The sequence below is a fragment of the Notothenia rossii genome (genome assembly GCF_949606895.1).
Source record: "Notothenia rossii genome assembly, chromosome: 10".
NCBI lineage: Eukaryota > Metazoa > Chordata > Actinopteri > Perciformes > Nototheniidae > Notothenia > Notothenia rossii.
Window position 1 is genome coordinate 62697517 of NC_136908.1, and position 15813 is coordinate 62713329.

The window sequence follows — 15813 nt, forward strand, 5'->3', positions numbered from 1 at the left end:
AACATGTTGAGTATTTACCCAACATGTTGACTGTTACCCAACATGTTGACTGTTTACCCAACATGTTGACTGTTTACCCAACATGTTGACTATTTACCCAACATGTTGACTGTTTACCCAACATGTTGAGTATTTACCCAACATGTTGACTGTTTACCCAACATGTTGACTGTTTACCCAACATGTTGAGTATTTACCCAACATGTTGACTGTTTACCCAACATGTTGACTGTTTACCCAACATGTTGAGTATTTACCCAACATGTTGACTGTTTACCCAACATGTTGAGTATTTACCCAACATGTTGACTGTTACCCAACATGTTGACTGTTACCCAACATGTTGACTGTTTACCCAACATGTTGACTGTTTACCCAACATGTTGACTGTTTACCCAACATGTTGACTGTTTACCCAACATGTTGACTGTTTACCCAACATGTTGACTATTTACCCAACATGTTGACTGTTTACCCAACATGTTGAGTATTTACCCAACATGTTGACTGTTACCCAACATGTTGAGTATTTACCCAACATGTTGACTGTTACCCAACATGTTGACTGTTACCCAACATGTTGAGTATTTACCCAACATGTTGACTGTTACCCAACATGTTGACTGTTACCCAACATGTTGACTGTTACCCAACATGTTGACTTTTGGACTGTTACCCAACATGTTGACTGTTACCCAACATGTTGACTTTTGGACTGTTTACCCAACATGTTGACTGTTTACCCAACATGTTGACTACTTTTCTTGGAATTCAGAGTTTTTTCCCCGAAATTAAGATTTGTTTCTCATAATTGTGGCTTTAATCTTCTTGGAATTCTGACTGTACTTTCCAAACTCTGACTTTTTACCCAACATTTTGACTGTTTTCTCATAATTCTGATTTGAATCTCAGAACTTATGAATAGACCAAACAAACTAATATATGGACTCAGAACAGTCTCATAATAAACACATGCACACAGAAGGATTCACACTTGTGTTTTTCAATGCACACACAAATGTGTTCCGTTTCATATAAATGTAAATAAAATCCAAACACAGAAAAAAGTTTTACATGTGTATTTTTGATCCGTTTTTGTGTACACACATATATTATATTTATATTCATCAATGGTTCGGAAAGTGGCAATGTACAGAGAGTGGAGGTGTCCTGAGATTAGCGCCTGCAGGCAGGCTCCATGGACCTGTCAGCTCCGGACTGCGCAAAATGCGATGAAGCGCTACGTCATGAACGCAATAAATCTATTGTGACTGTTCTGAGCCCATACTAATACGGAGACCTCCGTTTGTCTCTTGTGTTCAGTCAAATACAACTTATTTTTAAAGGTAAATTCTTGTAATTTCAACGACCTTGCCCTTTCTCTGATCTACTCCAAGGACCCTTTTTTTTTCATCTCGCCTCCAACGTGGCGTAGTTTCTCTCCCTCTCTGACAGATGTGTCTAAGGTAAGAAGAGCCTCTTCTGCTGTCAGGGTGAATATTAATCTGTAGATCTGTTTCTCTTTCTGTACAGATGGAAAACCTCCTGCTGAACACACACACACACACACACACACACACACACACACACACACACACACACACACACACACACACACACACACACACACACACACACACACACACACACACACACACACACACACACACACACACACACACACACACACACACACACACACACACACACACACACACACACACACACACACACACACACACACACACACACACACACACACACACACACACACACACACACACACACACACACACACACACACACACACACACACACACACACACACACACACACACAGAGAGAGAGAATGCCATGGCAGTCGTGTCTAGCTGTTGCTCATTCAACATGACAGAGCCCAGATGGCAGAGCGGGGGAGGAGCGGGGGAGGAGCGGGGGGAAGAAGCAGAGACGGGGGAGGATTGAGTTATGGACTTGGTGTCAGAGTAGATTTTGGTTACAGGGCTCAGAAAGCTCCGGGCTGAGAGCATCAGGATGAAGAACGGCACTCTCCTCCTCCTCCTCCTCCTCCTCTTCCCTGTCTCGCTCTCTAATTCATCCCCGAGTTTCTGCCTGCTTCTGAATCTTTTTTCCTAAAGTATTCTGAATGCATCGGTCACCTCGCAGAGCCAGATGTGATCCTGACGTTTCTACCAGTGAGAGTCGCTCAAATATATCTTTACAACATCCTGCGCTGAAGCACACACTCTACATATTCTATCTACATGTATAGAGACTTTCTGCACGACTTTGTATTTCATTATATATGTTGCCTTGTTGGATGAGCGCAGGTCAGGACCTTTCAACCTTGATCTCTTGGATGCACATAATGAAAAGTGAAGTGACTTATACTTGGTTTTAAACTTCCTGAAGCCACATGAGGTCAGGTGGCAGCGTCCGTCACACATTTCCAAAACCCTGGAATGCTAGAAGCAGTTTAATTCCTCTTGAAAGTTACAATTCATTAAACTATAAACTAGGGTTGACTTTCCAGAAAAAAACGAATTAATCTAAAATCAAAATATCACTATTGTTATCAGGCTATCGCCTAAGATCAGGTGAAAACAACGCTCTAATAATGTCCAAAATATGTAAGAGAATGTGCCAAACTTGATCTACTATAAACAATGTGACTAACAATGTGGTCTTCCGCCATCTAGCACACTTTTTTCTCGTTAATTGAAAGCCTTGCCCATCACAGGTGGAGGCTGAGTAAAGTGTTTGCTACCAAAACACAAATACCGTAATTTTCAGACTATAAGCCACGCCTTTTTTCCCATTTTTCGACCCTGCGGCTTATATAACGGTGCGGCTAATCTATGGATTGTTACAGCTAACGGCCACTAGGGGACCTCCTAAATCTATGGGTTTTACAGGTTACAGTCCACCACCTTTAACTCTATGGGCTCGATGGCCGGTCCGCGCCCCCCACCTTTAAGCGGCGGGCTCCAGCAGGAAAAGCTGGAGGCCGGAAAAGAGTGAGACAGGTAGCGCGCAAAAGTAAAAGTGGAACCGAGAGTGGTACGAGAGACAGAACGAGAGCAAGACAGACAGACATTACGAGAGCGAGACACTTTGTCCCCGTACCACTGGTTGAAAACCACTGCTGTAGATCACTGCCGGTACGTGCGCTGGGAGCGCACCGTTTAAGTTTGAAAGTTGAAAAGTTTGTGTGTCTGAAACGCTATGTGATACAGTACAGTTTACACAGCACATGTTCTGTAGCTACTATTGCACTAAATGCTAACACTTGAATACGTTATGCAAATATGCAACTTGTTTGTTGAAATGTTAATAAATGGGAGCTTCCTCAAACAGCCATCTCTTTCCCGACAATCCCCTCTGTGCACGAACCCTTACATATGGTAATGAAACATTCAAACACCTGCGGCTTATAGTCCAGTGCGGCTTATATATGTACACATCATTCAATTTAGCTGCTGCGGCTTATATTCAGGTGCGCCTTATAGTCCGGAAATTACGGTATATAAATATTAAATATAATATTTCATACATCAACGCTGTAACTCAAATATATCTGTCAGATATTTTCATCGTAAATCAAAAAGCTGTTCCAATCCAATGTGTTGCACGAAAACCTTCTTCCAAGACTTTGTTTGGCATGAAGGAAAGTTCCCTTCCCATTGTGTCTCGCTTCCATGAATATTCTATGTTTGAGAAGGACTCAAAAAAGACTTTGAAACCAAACTAAAGGTCCCTTCCTAAATCTTCACTGACAACATCTTGCAGAACTTTTAAGATTAGGCAAAGCGGATGGATTAGAAAACAAACGCGTCTGAAAGAACTTTATTCAGTACTTTGGCATAAATTAGACGTTTGAACGTTTGACAGAGAATTCAAAAAGCATCAGAAGATGATCTGCAGAGTTTCACGGTTATTTAGAGAATTACTGAAAATAAACAATCAGCAAATAAAGTTTTGTTACCTCGCTTTTGCTCCATTAGTCTCTGACTCTCTAACTTTCTCTATTTCCTTTGCTTGTTCACAGACAGTGACTAGCTGGAAAATATAACGTCTGAACGTCAAGAAGTGTTACAAGAAAAGACCACCCATCGTCCTGATTCACTCTGAACATCACAAAACACGAAATCTTTTCTTCTCCAAATGTTAAAAAATCTACCCGAGTGGATCAAAGTGCAGTGGACATTGTTCTGTCTTTTCAAATAAGATTTTTAAGAAGTTTTTTTGTATTTTCCTGCTCCTCAGAGGATAACCCCTTTACATGTGGGCCTTTCATCTGTTAACCTTAATTCATCCCATTGAAAGAAGGTGACACGAGTAACATCTGAAAGTCCTACAAACCACAGCAGGAACGATCGGAGGAAGGTTTTAGATGAACAAGCTAGAAAAAGACAATTAAAAACCCAAAAACAAAATGAGTTAATTTGACATTTTCTATAGTTTCGTCACAGCTCTTGCCCCCTCTGGTGTTATTCTTCTGCTTCTCTAACCTCACACCAAAGGTTGTTTCTGAATAAATAGTCCTGATGTACCGCCTCGGCTGTGCAATGATAGATTTGCTCAACATGCACATCTATTGGGAGGAAGCGAGGAAAAGGATGCAAGGCTACCGTGTTAATCCTCCAGCTGCACTTATCTGTGGAGGAGGACTCACCCCCAGCCAGAGCTCCATCCCAAAGCCACAGTGTGTGTGTGTGTGTGTGTGTGTGTGTGTGTGTGTGTGTGTGTGTGTGTGTGTGTGTGTGTGTGTGTGTGTGTGTGTGTGTGTGTGTGGGTCTTAGCTTAACTCAGATACAGGATATAAAGCTCTGTATGTGCAGCTGACTCGGAGAAACTTCATGTAACAACTCTTCGAGTCTGCTGCTAGAATCCACTTCAAGACACTCGTGCTGGTTGTATTTCATCAACCAGAGACTTGTATTCAAAATGACTAACAGTAAGTGCAATAAACCATGAAGATCAACCTCAGAACGACGAGGAAAATACAGATATATTGGCTTCAAATGAGCTAAACCAATGTAAGAGCTGGGGCGTTAAGTTTCAAATGGGCCAAACCAATGTAAGAGCTGGGGCGTTAAGTTTCAAATGGGCCAAACCAATGTAAGAGCTGGGGCGTTAAGTTTCAAATGGGCCAAACCAATGTAAGAGCTGGGGCGTTAAGTTTCAAATGAGCCAAACCAATGTAAGAGCTGGGGCGTTAAGTTTCAAATGAGCCAAACCAATGTAAGAGCTGGGGCGTTAAGTTTCAAATGGGCTAAACCAATGTAAGAACTGGGGCGTTAAGTTTCAAATGAGCCAAACCAATGTAAGAGCTGGGGCGTTAAGTTTCAAATGAGCCAAACCAATGTAAGAGCTGGGGCGTTAAGTTTCAAATGGGCTAAACCAATGTAAGAGCTGGGGCGTTAAGTTTCAAATGGGCTAAACCAATGTAAGAGCTGGGGCGTTAAGTTTCAAATGGGCTAAATCAATGTAAGAGCTGGGGCGTTAAGTTTCAAATGGGCTAAACCAATGTAAGAGCTGGGGCGTTAAGTTTCAAATGGGCTAAACCAATGTAAGAGCTGGGGCGTTAAGTTTCAAATGGGCTAAACCAATGTAAGAGCTGGGGTGTTAAGTTTCAAATGGGCCAAACCAATGTAAGAGCTGGGGTGTTAAGTTTCAAATGGGCTAAACCAATGTAAGAGCTGGGGTGTTAAGTTTCAAATGGGCCAAACCAATGTAAGAGCTGGGGCGTTAAGTTTCAAATGGGCTAAACCAATCCTCCAGGAAGTGCCCCACTGAGAGGCTTTCATAGAAATGAATGGGGTCCCGTCTCATTTGATCTGATGGCCAAGGTACGAGAGAAACAAAGGCAGGGCTCGACATTACAAATGGCCCGCTGGCCGGAAAGCACTATTCAGACCCCCGGGCATAACGTACTTTCCACTTGCCCGCTCGGGCCACTAAACATATTGCTTAAAATGTTGTATTCACATGGTCCTGTGGTATTGGTATGTTGACAAGCATTTTTGTTAAATTGTTTCGTTTAATAACGATACAACATAGCGTTTCGTGAGGTGGTTTTCGTTGTTGGATGAAAAGCAAACAGCTGTTTACAGACTTTCGCGCCACCTAAGCATTCACCAAAATGTTTTTAATACCAGCGGTAAACGGCCAACCACCGGGCAAAAAACAATCTTCAAATAAAAGTAAGTTACCGGAGGAGTTAAAGGAGAGTGACAGGGAGAATGAGAAGAAGAAGAGGGCCACACTGGCTTGATCGATGGAGTTGGCTTCAATATGATGCCAATATAATATCAACAAGGTCTTCTGTCGGCTCGGTACATCAATGCCCACCTAAGTGACAAGTAAGTGAAGAGTAGAACATATAAAAGGTATATTGGCTTCAGGGGAATGTCCCAGCGGTTTAGGAGAATGAGGGGTCGAATCGTTTCTAACTCCTGATAATGACAGGAAGGCAGAAAGCGCATTATAACAATAGCATTTTTTTTTTTACAATGACCACAATATAATTATTTGAATAAACCAAATATGAACAATTGCTTTATAGAGATGTATAGTTATAGTGGTTATTTACGTACAATGGTTGGGCCAGTGGGATTGCAGGTGGGATGTTTCGGTTTGCAACAAAGGTGGTGTATACTTTCTGCTGTCCTGAGGTCACACATTGGGTTTGTTCCATCATTTTGGCGCCAGGTGTGATTTTGGTTAGGGTTAGTAATGTAGGAAGGGTTAGCACCAGTGTCCTAAATGTTAAATCATACACTCCAGCATGTGCACTTTGCTGTGCATCGGCCAGTTTGCTCACTACTCCCTCAGATATCAACAAACCTGCTTGTTCTCCTGTCTCCAGAATAGTGGAACGAGCTCCCCATCGATATCAGGACTGCAGAAAGTCCACACGTCTTCTGTTTCGACTGCGTTTGGTCCAATAATGAAAACTATTCTCACTGCCTTACGTAACACTTAGAAATGTTTGGTTGATTTGAAGCAGCACTTACAACGGTTAGGCTTAATAAAAGGTAATCTACCTGCTGTATTCCGGTTGTTTTAGCGTTTGCATCCTCATGGTTGAAGTTATTGTAAGTCCCTTTGGATCAAATCATCAGTGTATATAATGCTGGTGTAACAGATGATAAGAACACTGAAATATATCAGTTCATCTCAAATATTCAGACATATTCAGCCCGTTCTGCTCAACGAAAGAGGATCCTTATTGCAAAACAAACACAAACAGACAGACACAGAGGGCTGTATTATCCCTCTGTGTCCAAATGTCTTACAGGCTGAGTGATGGATGAGCTTTCCAGACAGAAAGGACTGGAAACAGATATCATTTGTCCACCACTTTCTCCTGTCTGTTCCCCGAGTGTCAGTCTGTGAGGAGGGGATTGTAAACCAGACTGAAACAATATTTTTTCTCGTTAACGGATGACTCACCTCGCCAGGTTGAAGGCATCATCAATAAGTCCTGCCCTGTTTCCGACGGAGATTATCTGAGAAAGAGACGGAGAAGAGAGTGACACACAAAGAGAGGCTGTCATGAAGTCAAACTGAGAAATAACACACAAATAGAAAAGCAATACGGTCATTTTCAAATCAATATTGTGTCATGTTGTTGGTTTATTTAGTATGAAGCCGTATGCGGGACAATGTGGGTCTTAATGAAAACCAGAGTACAAATACTTTGTTACTGTACTTAAGTACATGTTTCTGGTATCAGTACTTTACTCCACTACTTATTGGTCTGACGACTTTTTACTTTGACTTCTTACACGTTTAACCCAAATACCTGTACTTTCTACTTCTTACATGTTGAACACAAATACCTGTACTTTCTACTTCTCACATGTTGAACTCAAATACCTGTACTTTCTACTTCTTACATGTTGAACACAAATACCTGTACTTTCTACTTCTTACATGTTGAACTCAAATACCTGAACTTTCTACTTCTTACATGTTGAACTCAAATACCTGTACTTTCTACTTCTTACATGTTGAACACAAATACCTGTACTTTCTACTTCTCTCATTTTCCAAACAGGCTGGTTCCTTTAGTTTGAATGTGTGTTTGGTGGCGTGATCATTATTATTTAGAGTCATTGCGTGCCTATTGATTTGAACACGATCCGTGTATCCATCATTTCCTGGTCTTCTCTAAAGAAGAGGGACCAATGGAAACGTTGTCATGTTGCCGTTGGTCACCATGGAAACATTCATTAGCTAACAATGACATTATTGTTCTATTAATATAAAGGGAGGTCAGGTACTCTTTAAAACAGCTGCTAGTTATGGGTACTTTTTACTGAAGTACATTTCAAAGCCTCTTTACTTTGACTTGAGTAAAGAAGTTTAGTCAGTACTTCTACTTTCACCAGAGTATTTTTAAACACCAGTATCTGTACTTCTACTTGAGTAAAGGATGTGTGTACTTTTGCCATCTCTGGTGATACAATACCTTCATTATCCCCTATATCCCTTATGGTTAAAATCAAATTATAATGAGAACTAATGTTAAACATATTGCGGTAAAACAAAGACATACTTCAGGGTTGTTGTGTAATTGCTGAATCAGCAGTTTCCAGTTTGCCAGGTCGTAGTTCACGCGGAAGTATCCGGTCTGGTTGATGTTTCCCAGCAACCAGGTGCTGTCGTCCATCTGACCAATCCTGTGGGTTTCTAAGACAACAATACAAACATTACATCAGTAGGAATTAAACATCAGTGGTTTGACCAAAGGTAAAGGAAGAAGCTAAGGTTCAAAGTTGTTGATACCCTGTTTGCAGACGGTACCGCGCTGTTGGGTAGAGTTCATTGCAGTAAAACATTCATTTCGTTAGGTTTAGGATATTTCTTAGATACCAGAAGTTGAGATGACAACTCAACACTCTGGTCTTATTAATGGGTTGCGTCGTTATAGCTTTTACGTTAGTATTTGTTGGTCTTGGCTCTGAATAATTTGGACAATCCTAGTGTGTTTTGAAACTATTTTTCTTTTGCATAACTTAGACGTTTGAACGGCTGAACGGTGGAGAGAGAATTCAAAAAGCATCAGAAGATGAACTGCAGAGTTTCAAGATTATTTAGAACATTACTGACAATAAACAATCAGCAAATACAGTTTGGTTATCTCCCTTTTGCTCCATTAGTCTCTGACTCTCTAACTTTCTCTGTTTATTTCCTTTGCTTGCTCACAGACAGTCTTTTCTCGACCAACTAGCTGGAAAATATAAAGTCTGAACGTCAGTAAACCGCCCATCGTCCTGATATTAATACTCGTTCTAATACAGCTTATGTTGTACGTTTGGAAGACAGGTTGAGTTGTTGACCAAGTAATCTTGCAAAGAAACTAAAAGTGAACACGTCCACTTAGTTCCTGAAAACAAAAGCGTGGGAACACAAGTGAGATAATACATCTCAAAAACGAAATCTTTTCATCACATAATGTCCAAAATCTACGCGAGTGGATCAAAGGGCAGTGGACATTGTTCTCGAAAGTGGACAGTGTTTTGAAACATTTTTCCCTAAATGTTGGTTTCATTTAAGAGTTAAAGGCAATACAACCGAAATCTAATGGATACTGTGTTATATTGTTATTACAAACTATTGTAAACCTTCCAGTAGTCCGGCAGGGGCTCAGTCAGTAGGGGCTTGGACTGGGAGCCGTAGGGTCGCCGGTTCAAGTCCCCGACCAGACCTAAAATATGGAGTGTGGACTGCTACTTGGAGAGGTCCCAGTTCACCTCCTGCCCTGCCGTGGTGCCCTTGAGCAAGGCACCGGACACCCCCCAACTCCCATTGCTCCCCGGGCGCTGTACACTAGCTGCCCACTGCTCCTAGTACTAGACTCCTGGCACTAGGATGGGTTAAATGCAGAGAACACATGTCACTGTGTGCTCTGCATGTGAGACCATTAGAGAGGGGGTCATCTCCCATTTCTATTCTATTCTAAATGTCAAATCAGAGACAGAATTAGCTTTATTGCTCAGAAACAGAACGATAATTGTACTTAAATAGTGGCCTTATTCTCCTAAATCAGAAGCAGAACGAGCTTTATTTCACAAATACAGAACCACAGTGTGTTTTACCCTCCAATAAAAAGAACCAGACTTTGCTGTATCCACAAAAAACAAAAGCAGAACGAGGTCTGGTTCGAAATACCAAATCCAAGGAGGGTTTATTCTCCATAAAACAGGAGCAGAATGTGTCTCACACTCCACAGGAATACAAAAAGAGTTATATTCCCCCCAAAAGAAAGAACTTTATGTGCTTTATTCTCCTTTATTCTGCAGAAAACACTGAGCAAAGCTTTTTTCTGGGGAATTTCCTTTTGAGTTCGAACTGTCTAGTCCCTTAACTACAAATTACATTATTATTATCCTGCTGAACTGAGAAAGATATTGCAAATGTTCTAATATATGTTTTCTTATAAGTCTTGACTTCTTGTTGAATACATCGAGCCAAAAGGAAAGCCTTGCAAATCATCCATTTCTTTTAAAGAAAGTAGGAAATTAAGCTTCTTTGTTTACATAAAATCGTAACTTTCTGTCGCATTGTCTTGCCTTAAAGTCTAAGTCATGCGTCGCACTGGAACACATCACAAAGACTTCAGCCGACGGCCAAGAAGCACGTAGGAACTGCGCATGCGTGAGTGGCAATAACTCTCCTCACCAGCAGGCGGCGGTAGTGCGTATTCGTCATTCAAAAGAGGCAACAACCGGAAGACAGACTGCGAGATAACCGAGAGAAGAAGAACAGACTGCGTGATCTAATTAAGCAACAGCTCACGACAGGCCGTGGTATATGCTCATTATATCACAGCTTAGGGGCGTGGTTCGGCCCGACGCGAAGCGAACAAATAGCGTGTGTGTTCCATTTCCACTCTACAGTGAGAATCTCACGGGGCTTTCCCCAACCTGTGTCGAGAGCTGGAGTTAAATGAAATCTCAGATTTGCCTTCTTAATCGTTTGTTTGGGTCCCTCACTTCCGTTTGGCTTCTCATGCACTGATTCGCTAGCTGAACAGCCAATCAGAGTGATTTATTTTGCAGACTGCCTTCGGCCGAAAAGGTGTCGGCCCGGCTGAAAAGACACGACGGTGCGGGACACACCAATCCGAGTAGGGCTGTCGACGCTCATCGTTGGCCAAAATCGTCTCGGTGTGTCCGGGGCTTTAGGAGGACATTTTAAACATCACAGATTATCCTTTGCCAAACACACCGAAAATAATCCCAACATAGCGTCTTCTTATCTCAAGATAATTTAATTGATTACGGTTTTTCAGTTCTTAAGATAAGATAGGACTTTATTCATCCCGAAGGAAATTGTTGTGCCAGAGTTACAGAAATACAATAAACAGCAGCATAATAATAAAACTGTACACTAACAGTGCCGTAAAAAGAGAAATTAAAAATCAACAGGAAACAAAGACGGTGACATCATTAATGAACATATTACCAGTATTTAGTTGTGCAAAAAAAACGTTGTAGCAGATAGGTAATTGCACGTTGCACATTGTGTTTGCACATGTTATATAGCAGCAAGTGTTTTCTAATGATGGTAATGATATTTATATTGCAAATACATTAAATATTGCCAAGTATATTTGTCTAATATCTAGTCATATGTCTCTACACCTGATATGAGACATAATAACTTCAGAAGTGACCCTGCAGTGAGATATCAGGTCTTGTTTTTAGACATTGCTTCATCTTGTTAAGTCAAACAATCTTATTTTGAGTCGTATCTCAAATGAAACACATATTTCTTTATGTATTTATTAGAAAATCACCAACTAACATCAGAAAATAGAAAACTTTTGAGCATTCGCGGCTTATATTTGTAACACAACATTTCCTGACTCAGGTGAAATATAGTTCAAAATGAGTTCTCCAGCAAATCTGATTCATCTAACCAACAAACTTTCAGTGTTGGTGTGGTAGTTCTCAGTTCTCTTGGCAGCATACTGTACCTGTCTTGTTGTTGATCCAGATGAGGCTCTCTGAACAAACACTGGATGCGTTTCCCACGGCGACCGTCAATGGGATCTGCCACAGCAAACTACACAGAGAAGAAGAGGGATGTCAGTAATGGTCTCTGGAATTGGATTTGGGTTTTATTGCCTCAGTTATCAGATGGAGGGACATTAGAGACGGGGGAGTGACGGTCAGCGGTGACACTCTAAACATCCATCAGCTGGAAATGGAGCGCTGGAAAGTGACTGTGAGACAGGAAGGGACAGGAAGTGTGAGGATAACGGCCGCCGCCGTCAGCAAACATCAGTCAAGTGGAAGTAGGGTTTATTCTTCTCTTCAGAGAGCGGGAGGTTAAATGTGCCGTCCGGTGGAAACTGGCACTTTCTTTTTATGGAAGTTAATCTGTTTCATCTGATTTAGAAATTAAAAGAGGCTCTCAGTTTCTCTCCTGTAGTTTGTTCTATAGGGTTTAGTGCATGCACATGGTCTGCAAGGGCTAACATCACAAAGTTCCAGAACACAGTGACATCACTATGTAACACTCCGGTCAGATTGTGTTACTCTTTAAAGTAGAGACACTACATACTGATATACCCCTGAACATCAGCAGGAGAGGACTCTTTAAAGTAGAGACACTACATACTGATATACCCCTGAACATCAGCAGGAGAGGACTCTTTAAAGTAGAGACACTACATACTGATATACCCCTGAACATCAGCAGGAGAGAACTCTTTAAAGTAGAGACACTACATACTGATATACACCTGAACATCAGCAGGAGAGGACTCTTTAAAGTAGAGACACTACATACTGATATACACCTGAACATCAGCAGCAGAGGACTCTTTAAAGTAGAGACACTACATACTGATATACACCTGAACATCAGCAGGAGAGGACTCTTTAAAGTAGAGACACTACATACTGATATACACCTGAACATCAGCAGCAGAGGACTCTTTAAAGTAGAGACACTACATACTGATATACACCTGAACATCAGCAGGAGAGGACTCTTTAAAGAAGAGACACTACATACTGATATACACCTGAACATCAGCAGGAGAGGACTCTTTAAAGAAGAGACACTACAAACTGATATACACCTGAACATCAGCAGGAGAGGACTCTTTAAAGTAGAGACACTACATACTGATATACACCTGAACATCAGCAGCAGAGTACTCTTTAAAGTAGAGACACTACATACTGATATACACCTGAACATCAGCAGGAGAGGACTCTTTAAAGTAGAGACACTACATACTGATATACACCTGAACATCAGCAGGAGAGGACTCTTTAAAGTAGAGACACTACATACTGATATACACCTGAACATCAGCAGCAGAGTACTCTTTAAAGTAGAGACACTACATACTGATATACACCTGAACATCAGCAGGAGAGGACTCTTTAAAGTAGAGACACTACATACTGATATACACCTGAACATGAGCAGGAGAGGACTCTTTAAAGTAGAGACAATACATACTGATATACACCTGAACATCAGCAGGAGAGGACTCTTTAAAGCAGAGACACTACATACTGATATACACCTGAACATCAGCAGGAGAGGACTCTTTAAAGTAGAGACAATACATACTGATGTACACCTGAACATCAGCAGGAGAGGACTCTTTAAAGTAGAGACACTACATACTGATATACACCTGAACATCAGCAGGAGAGGACTCTTTAAAGCAGAGACTGGTACTCAAACATTAAATAATCATCAAGAAATGTCTCAAAAAACGCCTTTTTTATGCAGATTAAATCTTTCGAGGGAAACAGAGAGCTTGAGTAGAAAACGGGCAACACTTGCGTCAGTGAGAGAGTTTTCGTGACTGCGTGGGATCTCATAATTAAACGATCATATGAATCTGCACGGGATTCTTCTTAAATGAGACCTCAGAGTTTCTAACATCAAAATAATTCAACACTTGACTCCAAAACATTGAATAAAATGGCACTACTTGTACTTTGGAAATAGATATATTCTGAGTTACTCCCACGTCCTTCTGGCTATCCCGCCAGATTTAAAGCCCACTTATCTCCTTAGTGTGGACTTCTCTGGGACTCAGAAGCGATGCAATTTATAAGTAATTGGTATTTAAAATGTCTTATGGGGCTCCTATAATTAGGGGACTTCTCAAGGAGCAATTATGTATCCTTCATCTGGTCAGAAAATGGAAAAAGGATGGAAATACAGCCGTCAAGACAACATGACGCCAAATCAAGCTAGACTCATTGATCTGTTGGTGAACAAGATAATTAAAGAAGATTCATTGCATTCTTCATATGCATTTAAATAAATACATCCTTATTAATACAGTACAAAAAGTAGAGGCAGAGAGAACATAATATGTGCACATACATGCAAATACCATTTGGATACACCCTGAAAAATACTGGGTACATTTGATTGTTTGCACTACTTTGTAAGGCAGTGTGTTTAATTGTAATGGAGCGTTTTCATATTGTGTTTTACTTCTTTAGCTCAGGCGAAGTAAGTGAAGCAATAAAGAGCTTTTACCGAGCAAATAATCGAGTGTGAAGAGAGAGAGAGTTAGCTTAAGTTCTTTAAGAGCTCATTACGAACAAATGACTTCCTGATGCTTTCTGCTAGAGTCCAGTACACACACACACACACACACACACACACACACACACACACACACACACACACACACACACACACACACACACACACACACACACACACACACACACACACACACACACACACACACACACACACACACACACACACACACACACACACACACACACACACACACACACACACACACACACACACACACACACACACACACACACACACACACAGACCTTTAATAGACCTGTAATAGTTTAATTAGTATTTTTTAAATGATCATTACCATCCGATTGCAGAGGATTTTACTCACTAACAAGAAACAATCATACTCCGATCAATTCAGACATTTGAGGAGAAAGTGTGTATGATTGTGTGTGTGTGTGTGTATGTGTGTGTGTGTGTGTGAGTGTGTGTGTGTGTGTGTGTGTGTGTGTGTGTGTGTGTGTGTGTGAGTGTGTGTGTGTGTGTGTGTGTGTGTGTGTGTGTGTAGCATTTTAACACAATCAGAAAGAGAGAGACCTATTTACCAATCCCATAACAGCTGTGTTTTGCCGCGGGCCACAATGGATCAATACCGCTGGCCTGCCTGCCATGGCAACCAAATATTTAATCTGATATTTATATCAACGAGATTGACAGGACGCACGCACGGACAAACGCACACACGCACGCAAAAATGAGTCTTCAGTTATGCATCAATTCCTATCTTGTAGACCACGGGGCGGAAACCTTTTTGATATGAAGTGCTATTTTAAAAAAAGAATTCTGATTAGTGTGCCGACGATCGTGAACTTTCAACGGGGGGGGGGGGGGAGCTCGACGTTCATTAACTGCCAACTGGAGGGCCTCGTGAACTGCCAACTGGAGGGCGGGGGGAGCTTCGCTGCGGGGGAGCTGTGGACCTCTGTCGCCCCCAACTTACATGATGGCATTTAACCACATTTCAATAAATAAAGGGCGGTGCCGGCCGTCAGCGAACCGAGCCCGGTCGTCAACGGCCCGCTGGCGACCGGCTCGCTTCGCTGACAACCGTACGTACTGTGATTCTCCAGAACACACTGTTGGCCAGTCCGCCCCTGTATAGCATATTATTTTCAATGACAGATGAGCAGATCGCCACTGGGCTTTCAACTAAAGACACAGACACGCAAAAACTGCGGCATGTACAGCTCCTTATGGGTACTGCAATTA

The 15813-nt window shown here is 41.5% G+C and overlaps 1 protein-coding gene across 1 annotated transcript in view; it reads right to left on the minus strand.

Moving 5' to 3' along the window:
• Nucleotides 1–15813, minus strand: part of trhde.1 (thyrotropin releasing hormone degrading enzyme, tandem duplicate 1) — a 179564-nt gene that overhangs the window by 25348 nt on the left and 138403 nt on the right. The window contains exons 12-14 of the mRNA XM_079656583.1: nucleotides 11993–12081; nucleotides 8567–8700; nucleotides 7459–7514 (exon numbers count right to left, since the gene is read on the minus strand). Of these exons, the coding sequence (XP_079512709.1) occupies nucleotides 7459–7514; nucleotides 8567–8700; nucleotides 11993–12081 (279 nt within the window). The remainder of the gene's footprint in view (nucleotides 1–7458; nucleotides 7515–8566; nucleotides 8701–11992; nucleotides 12082–15813) is intronic.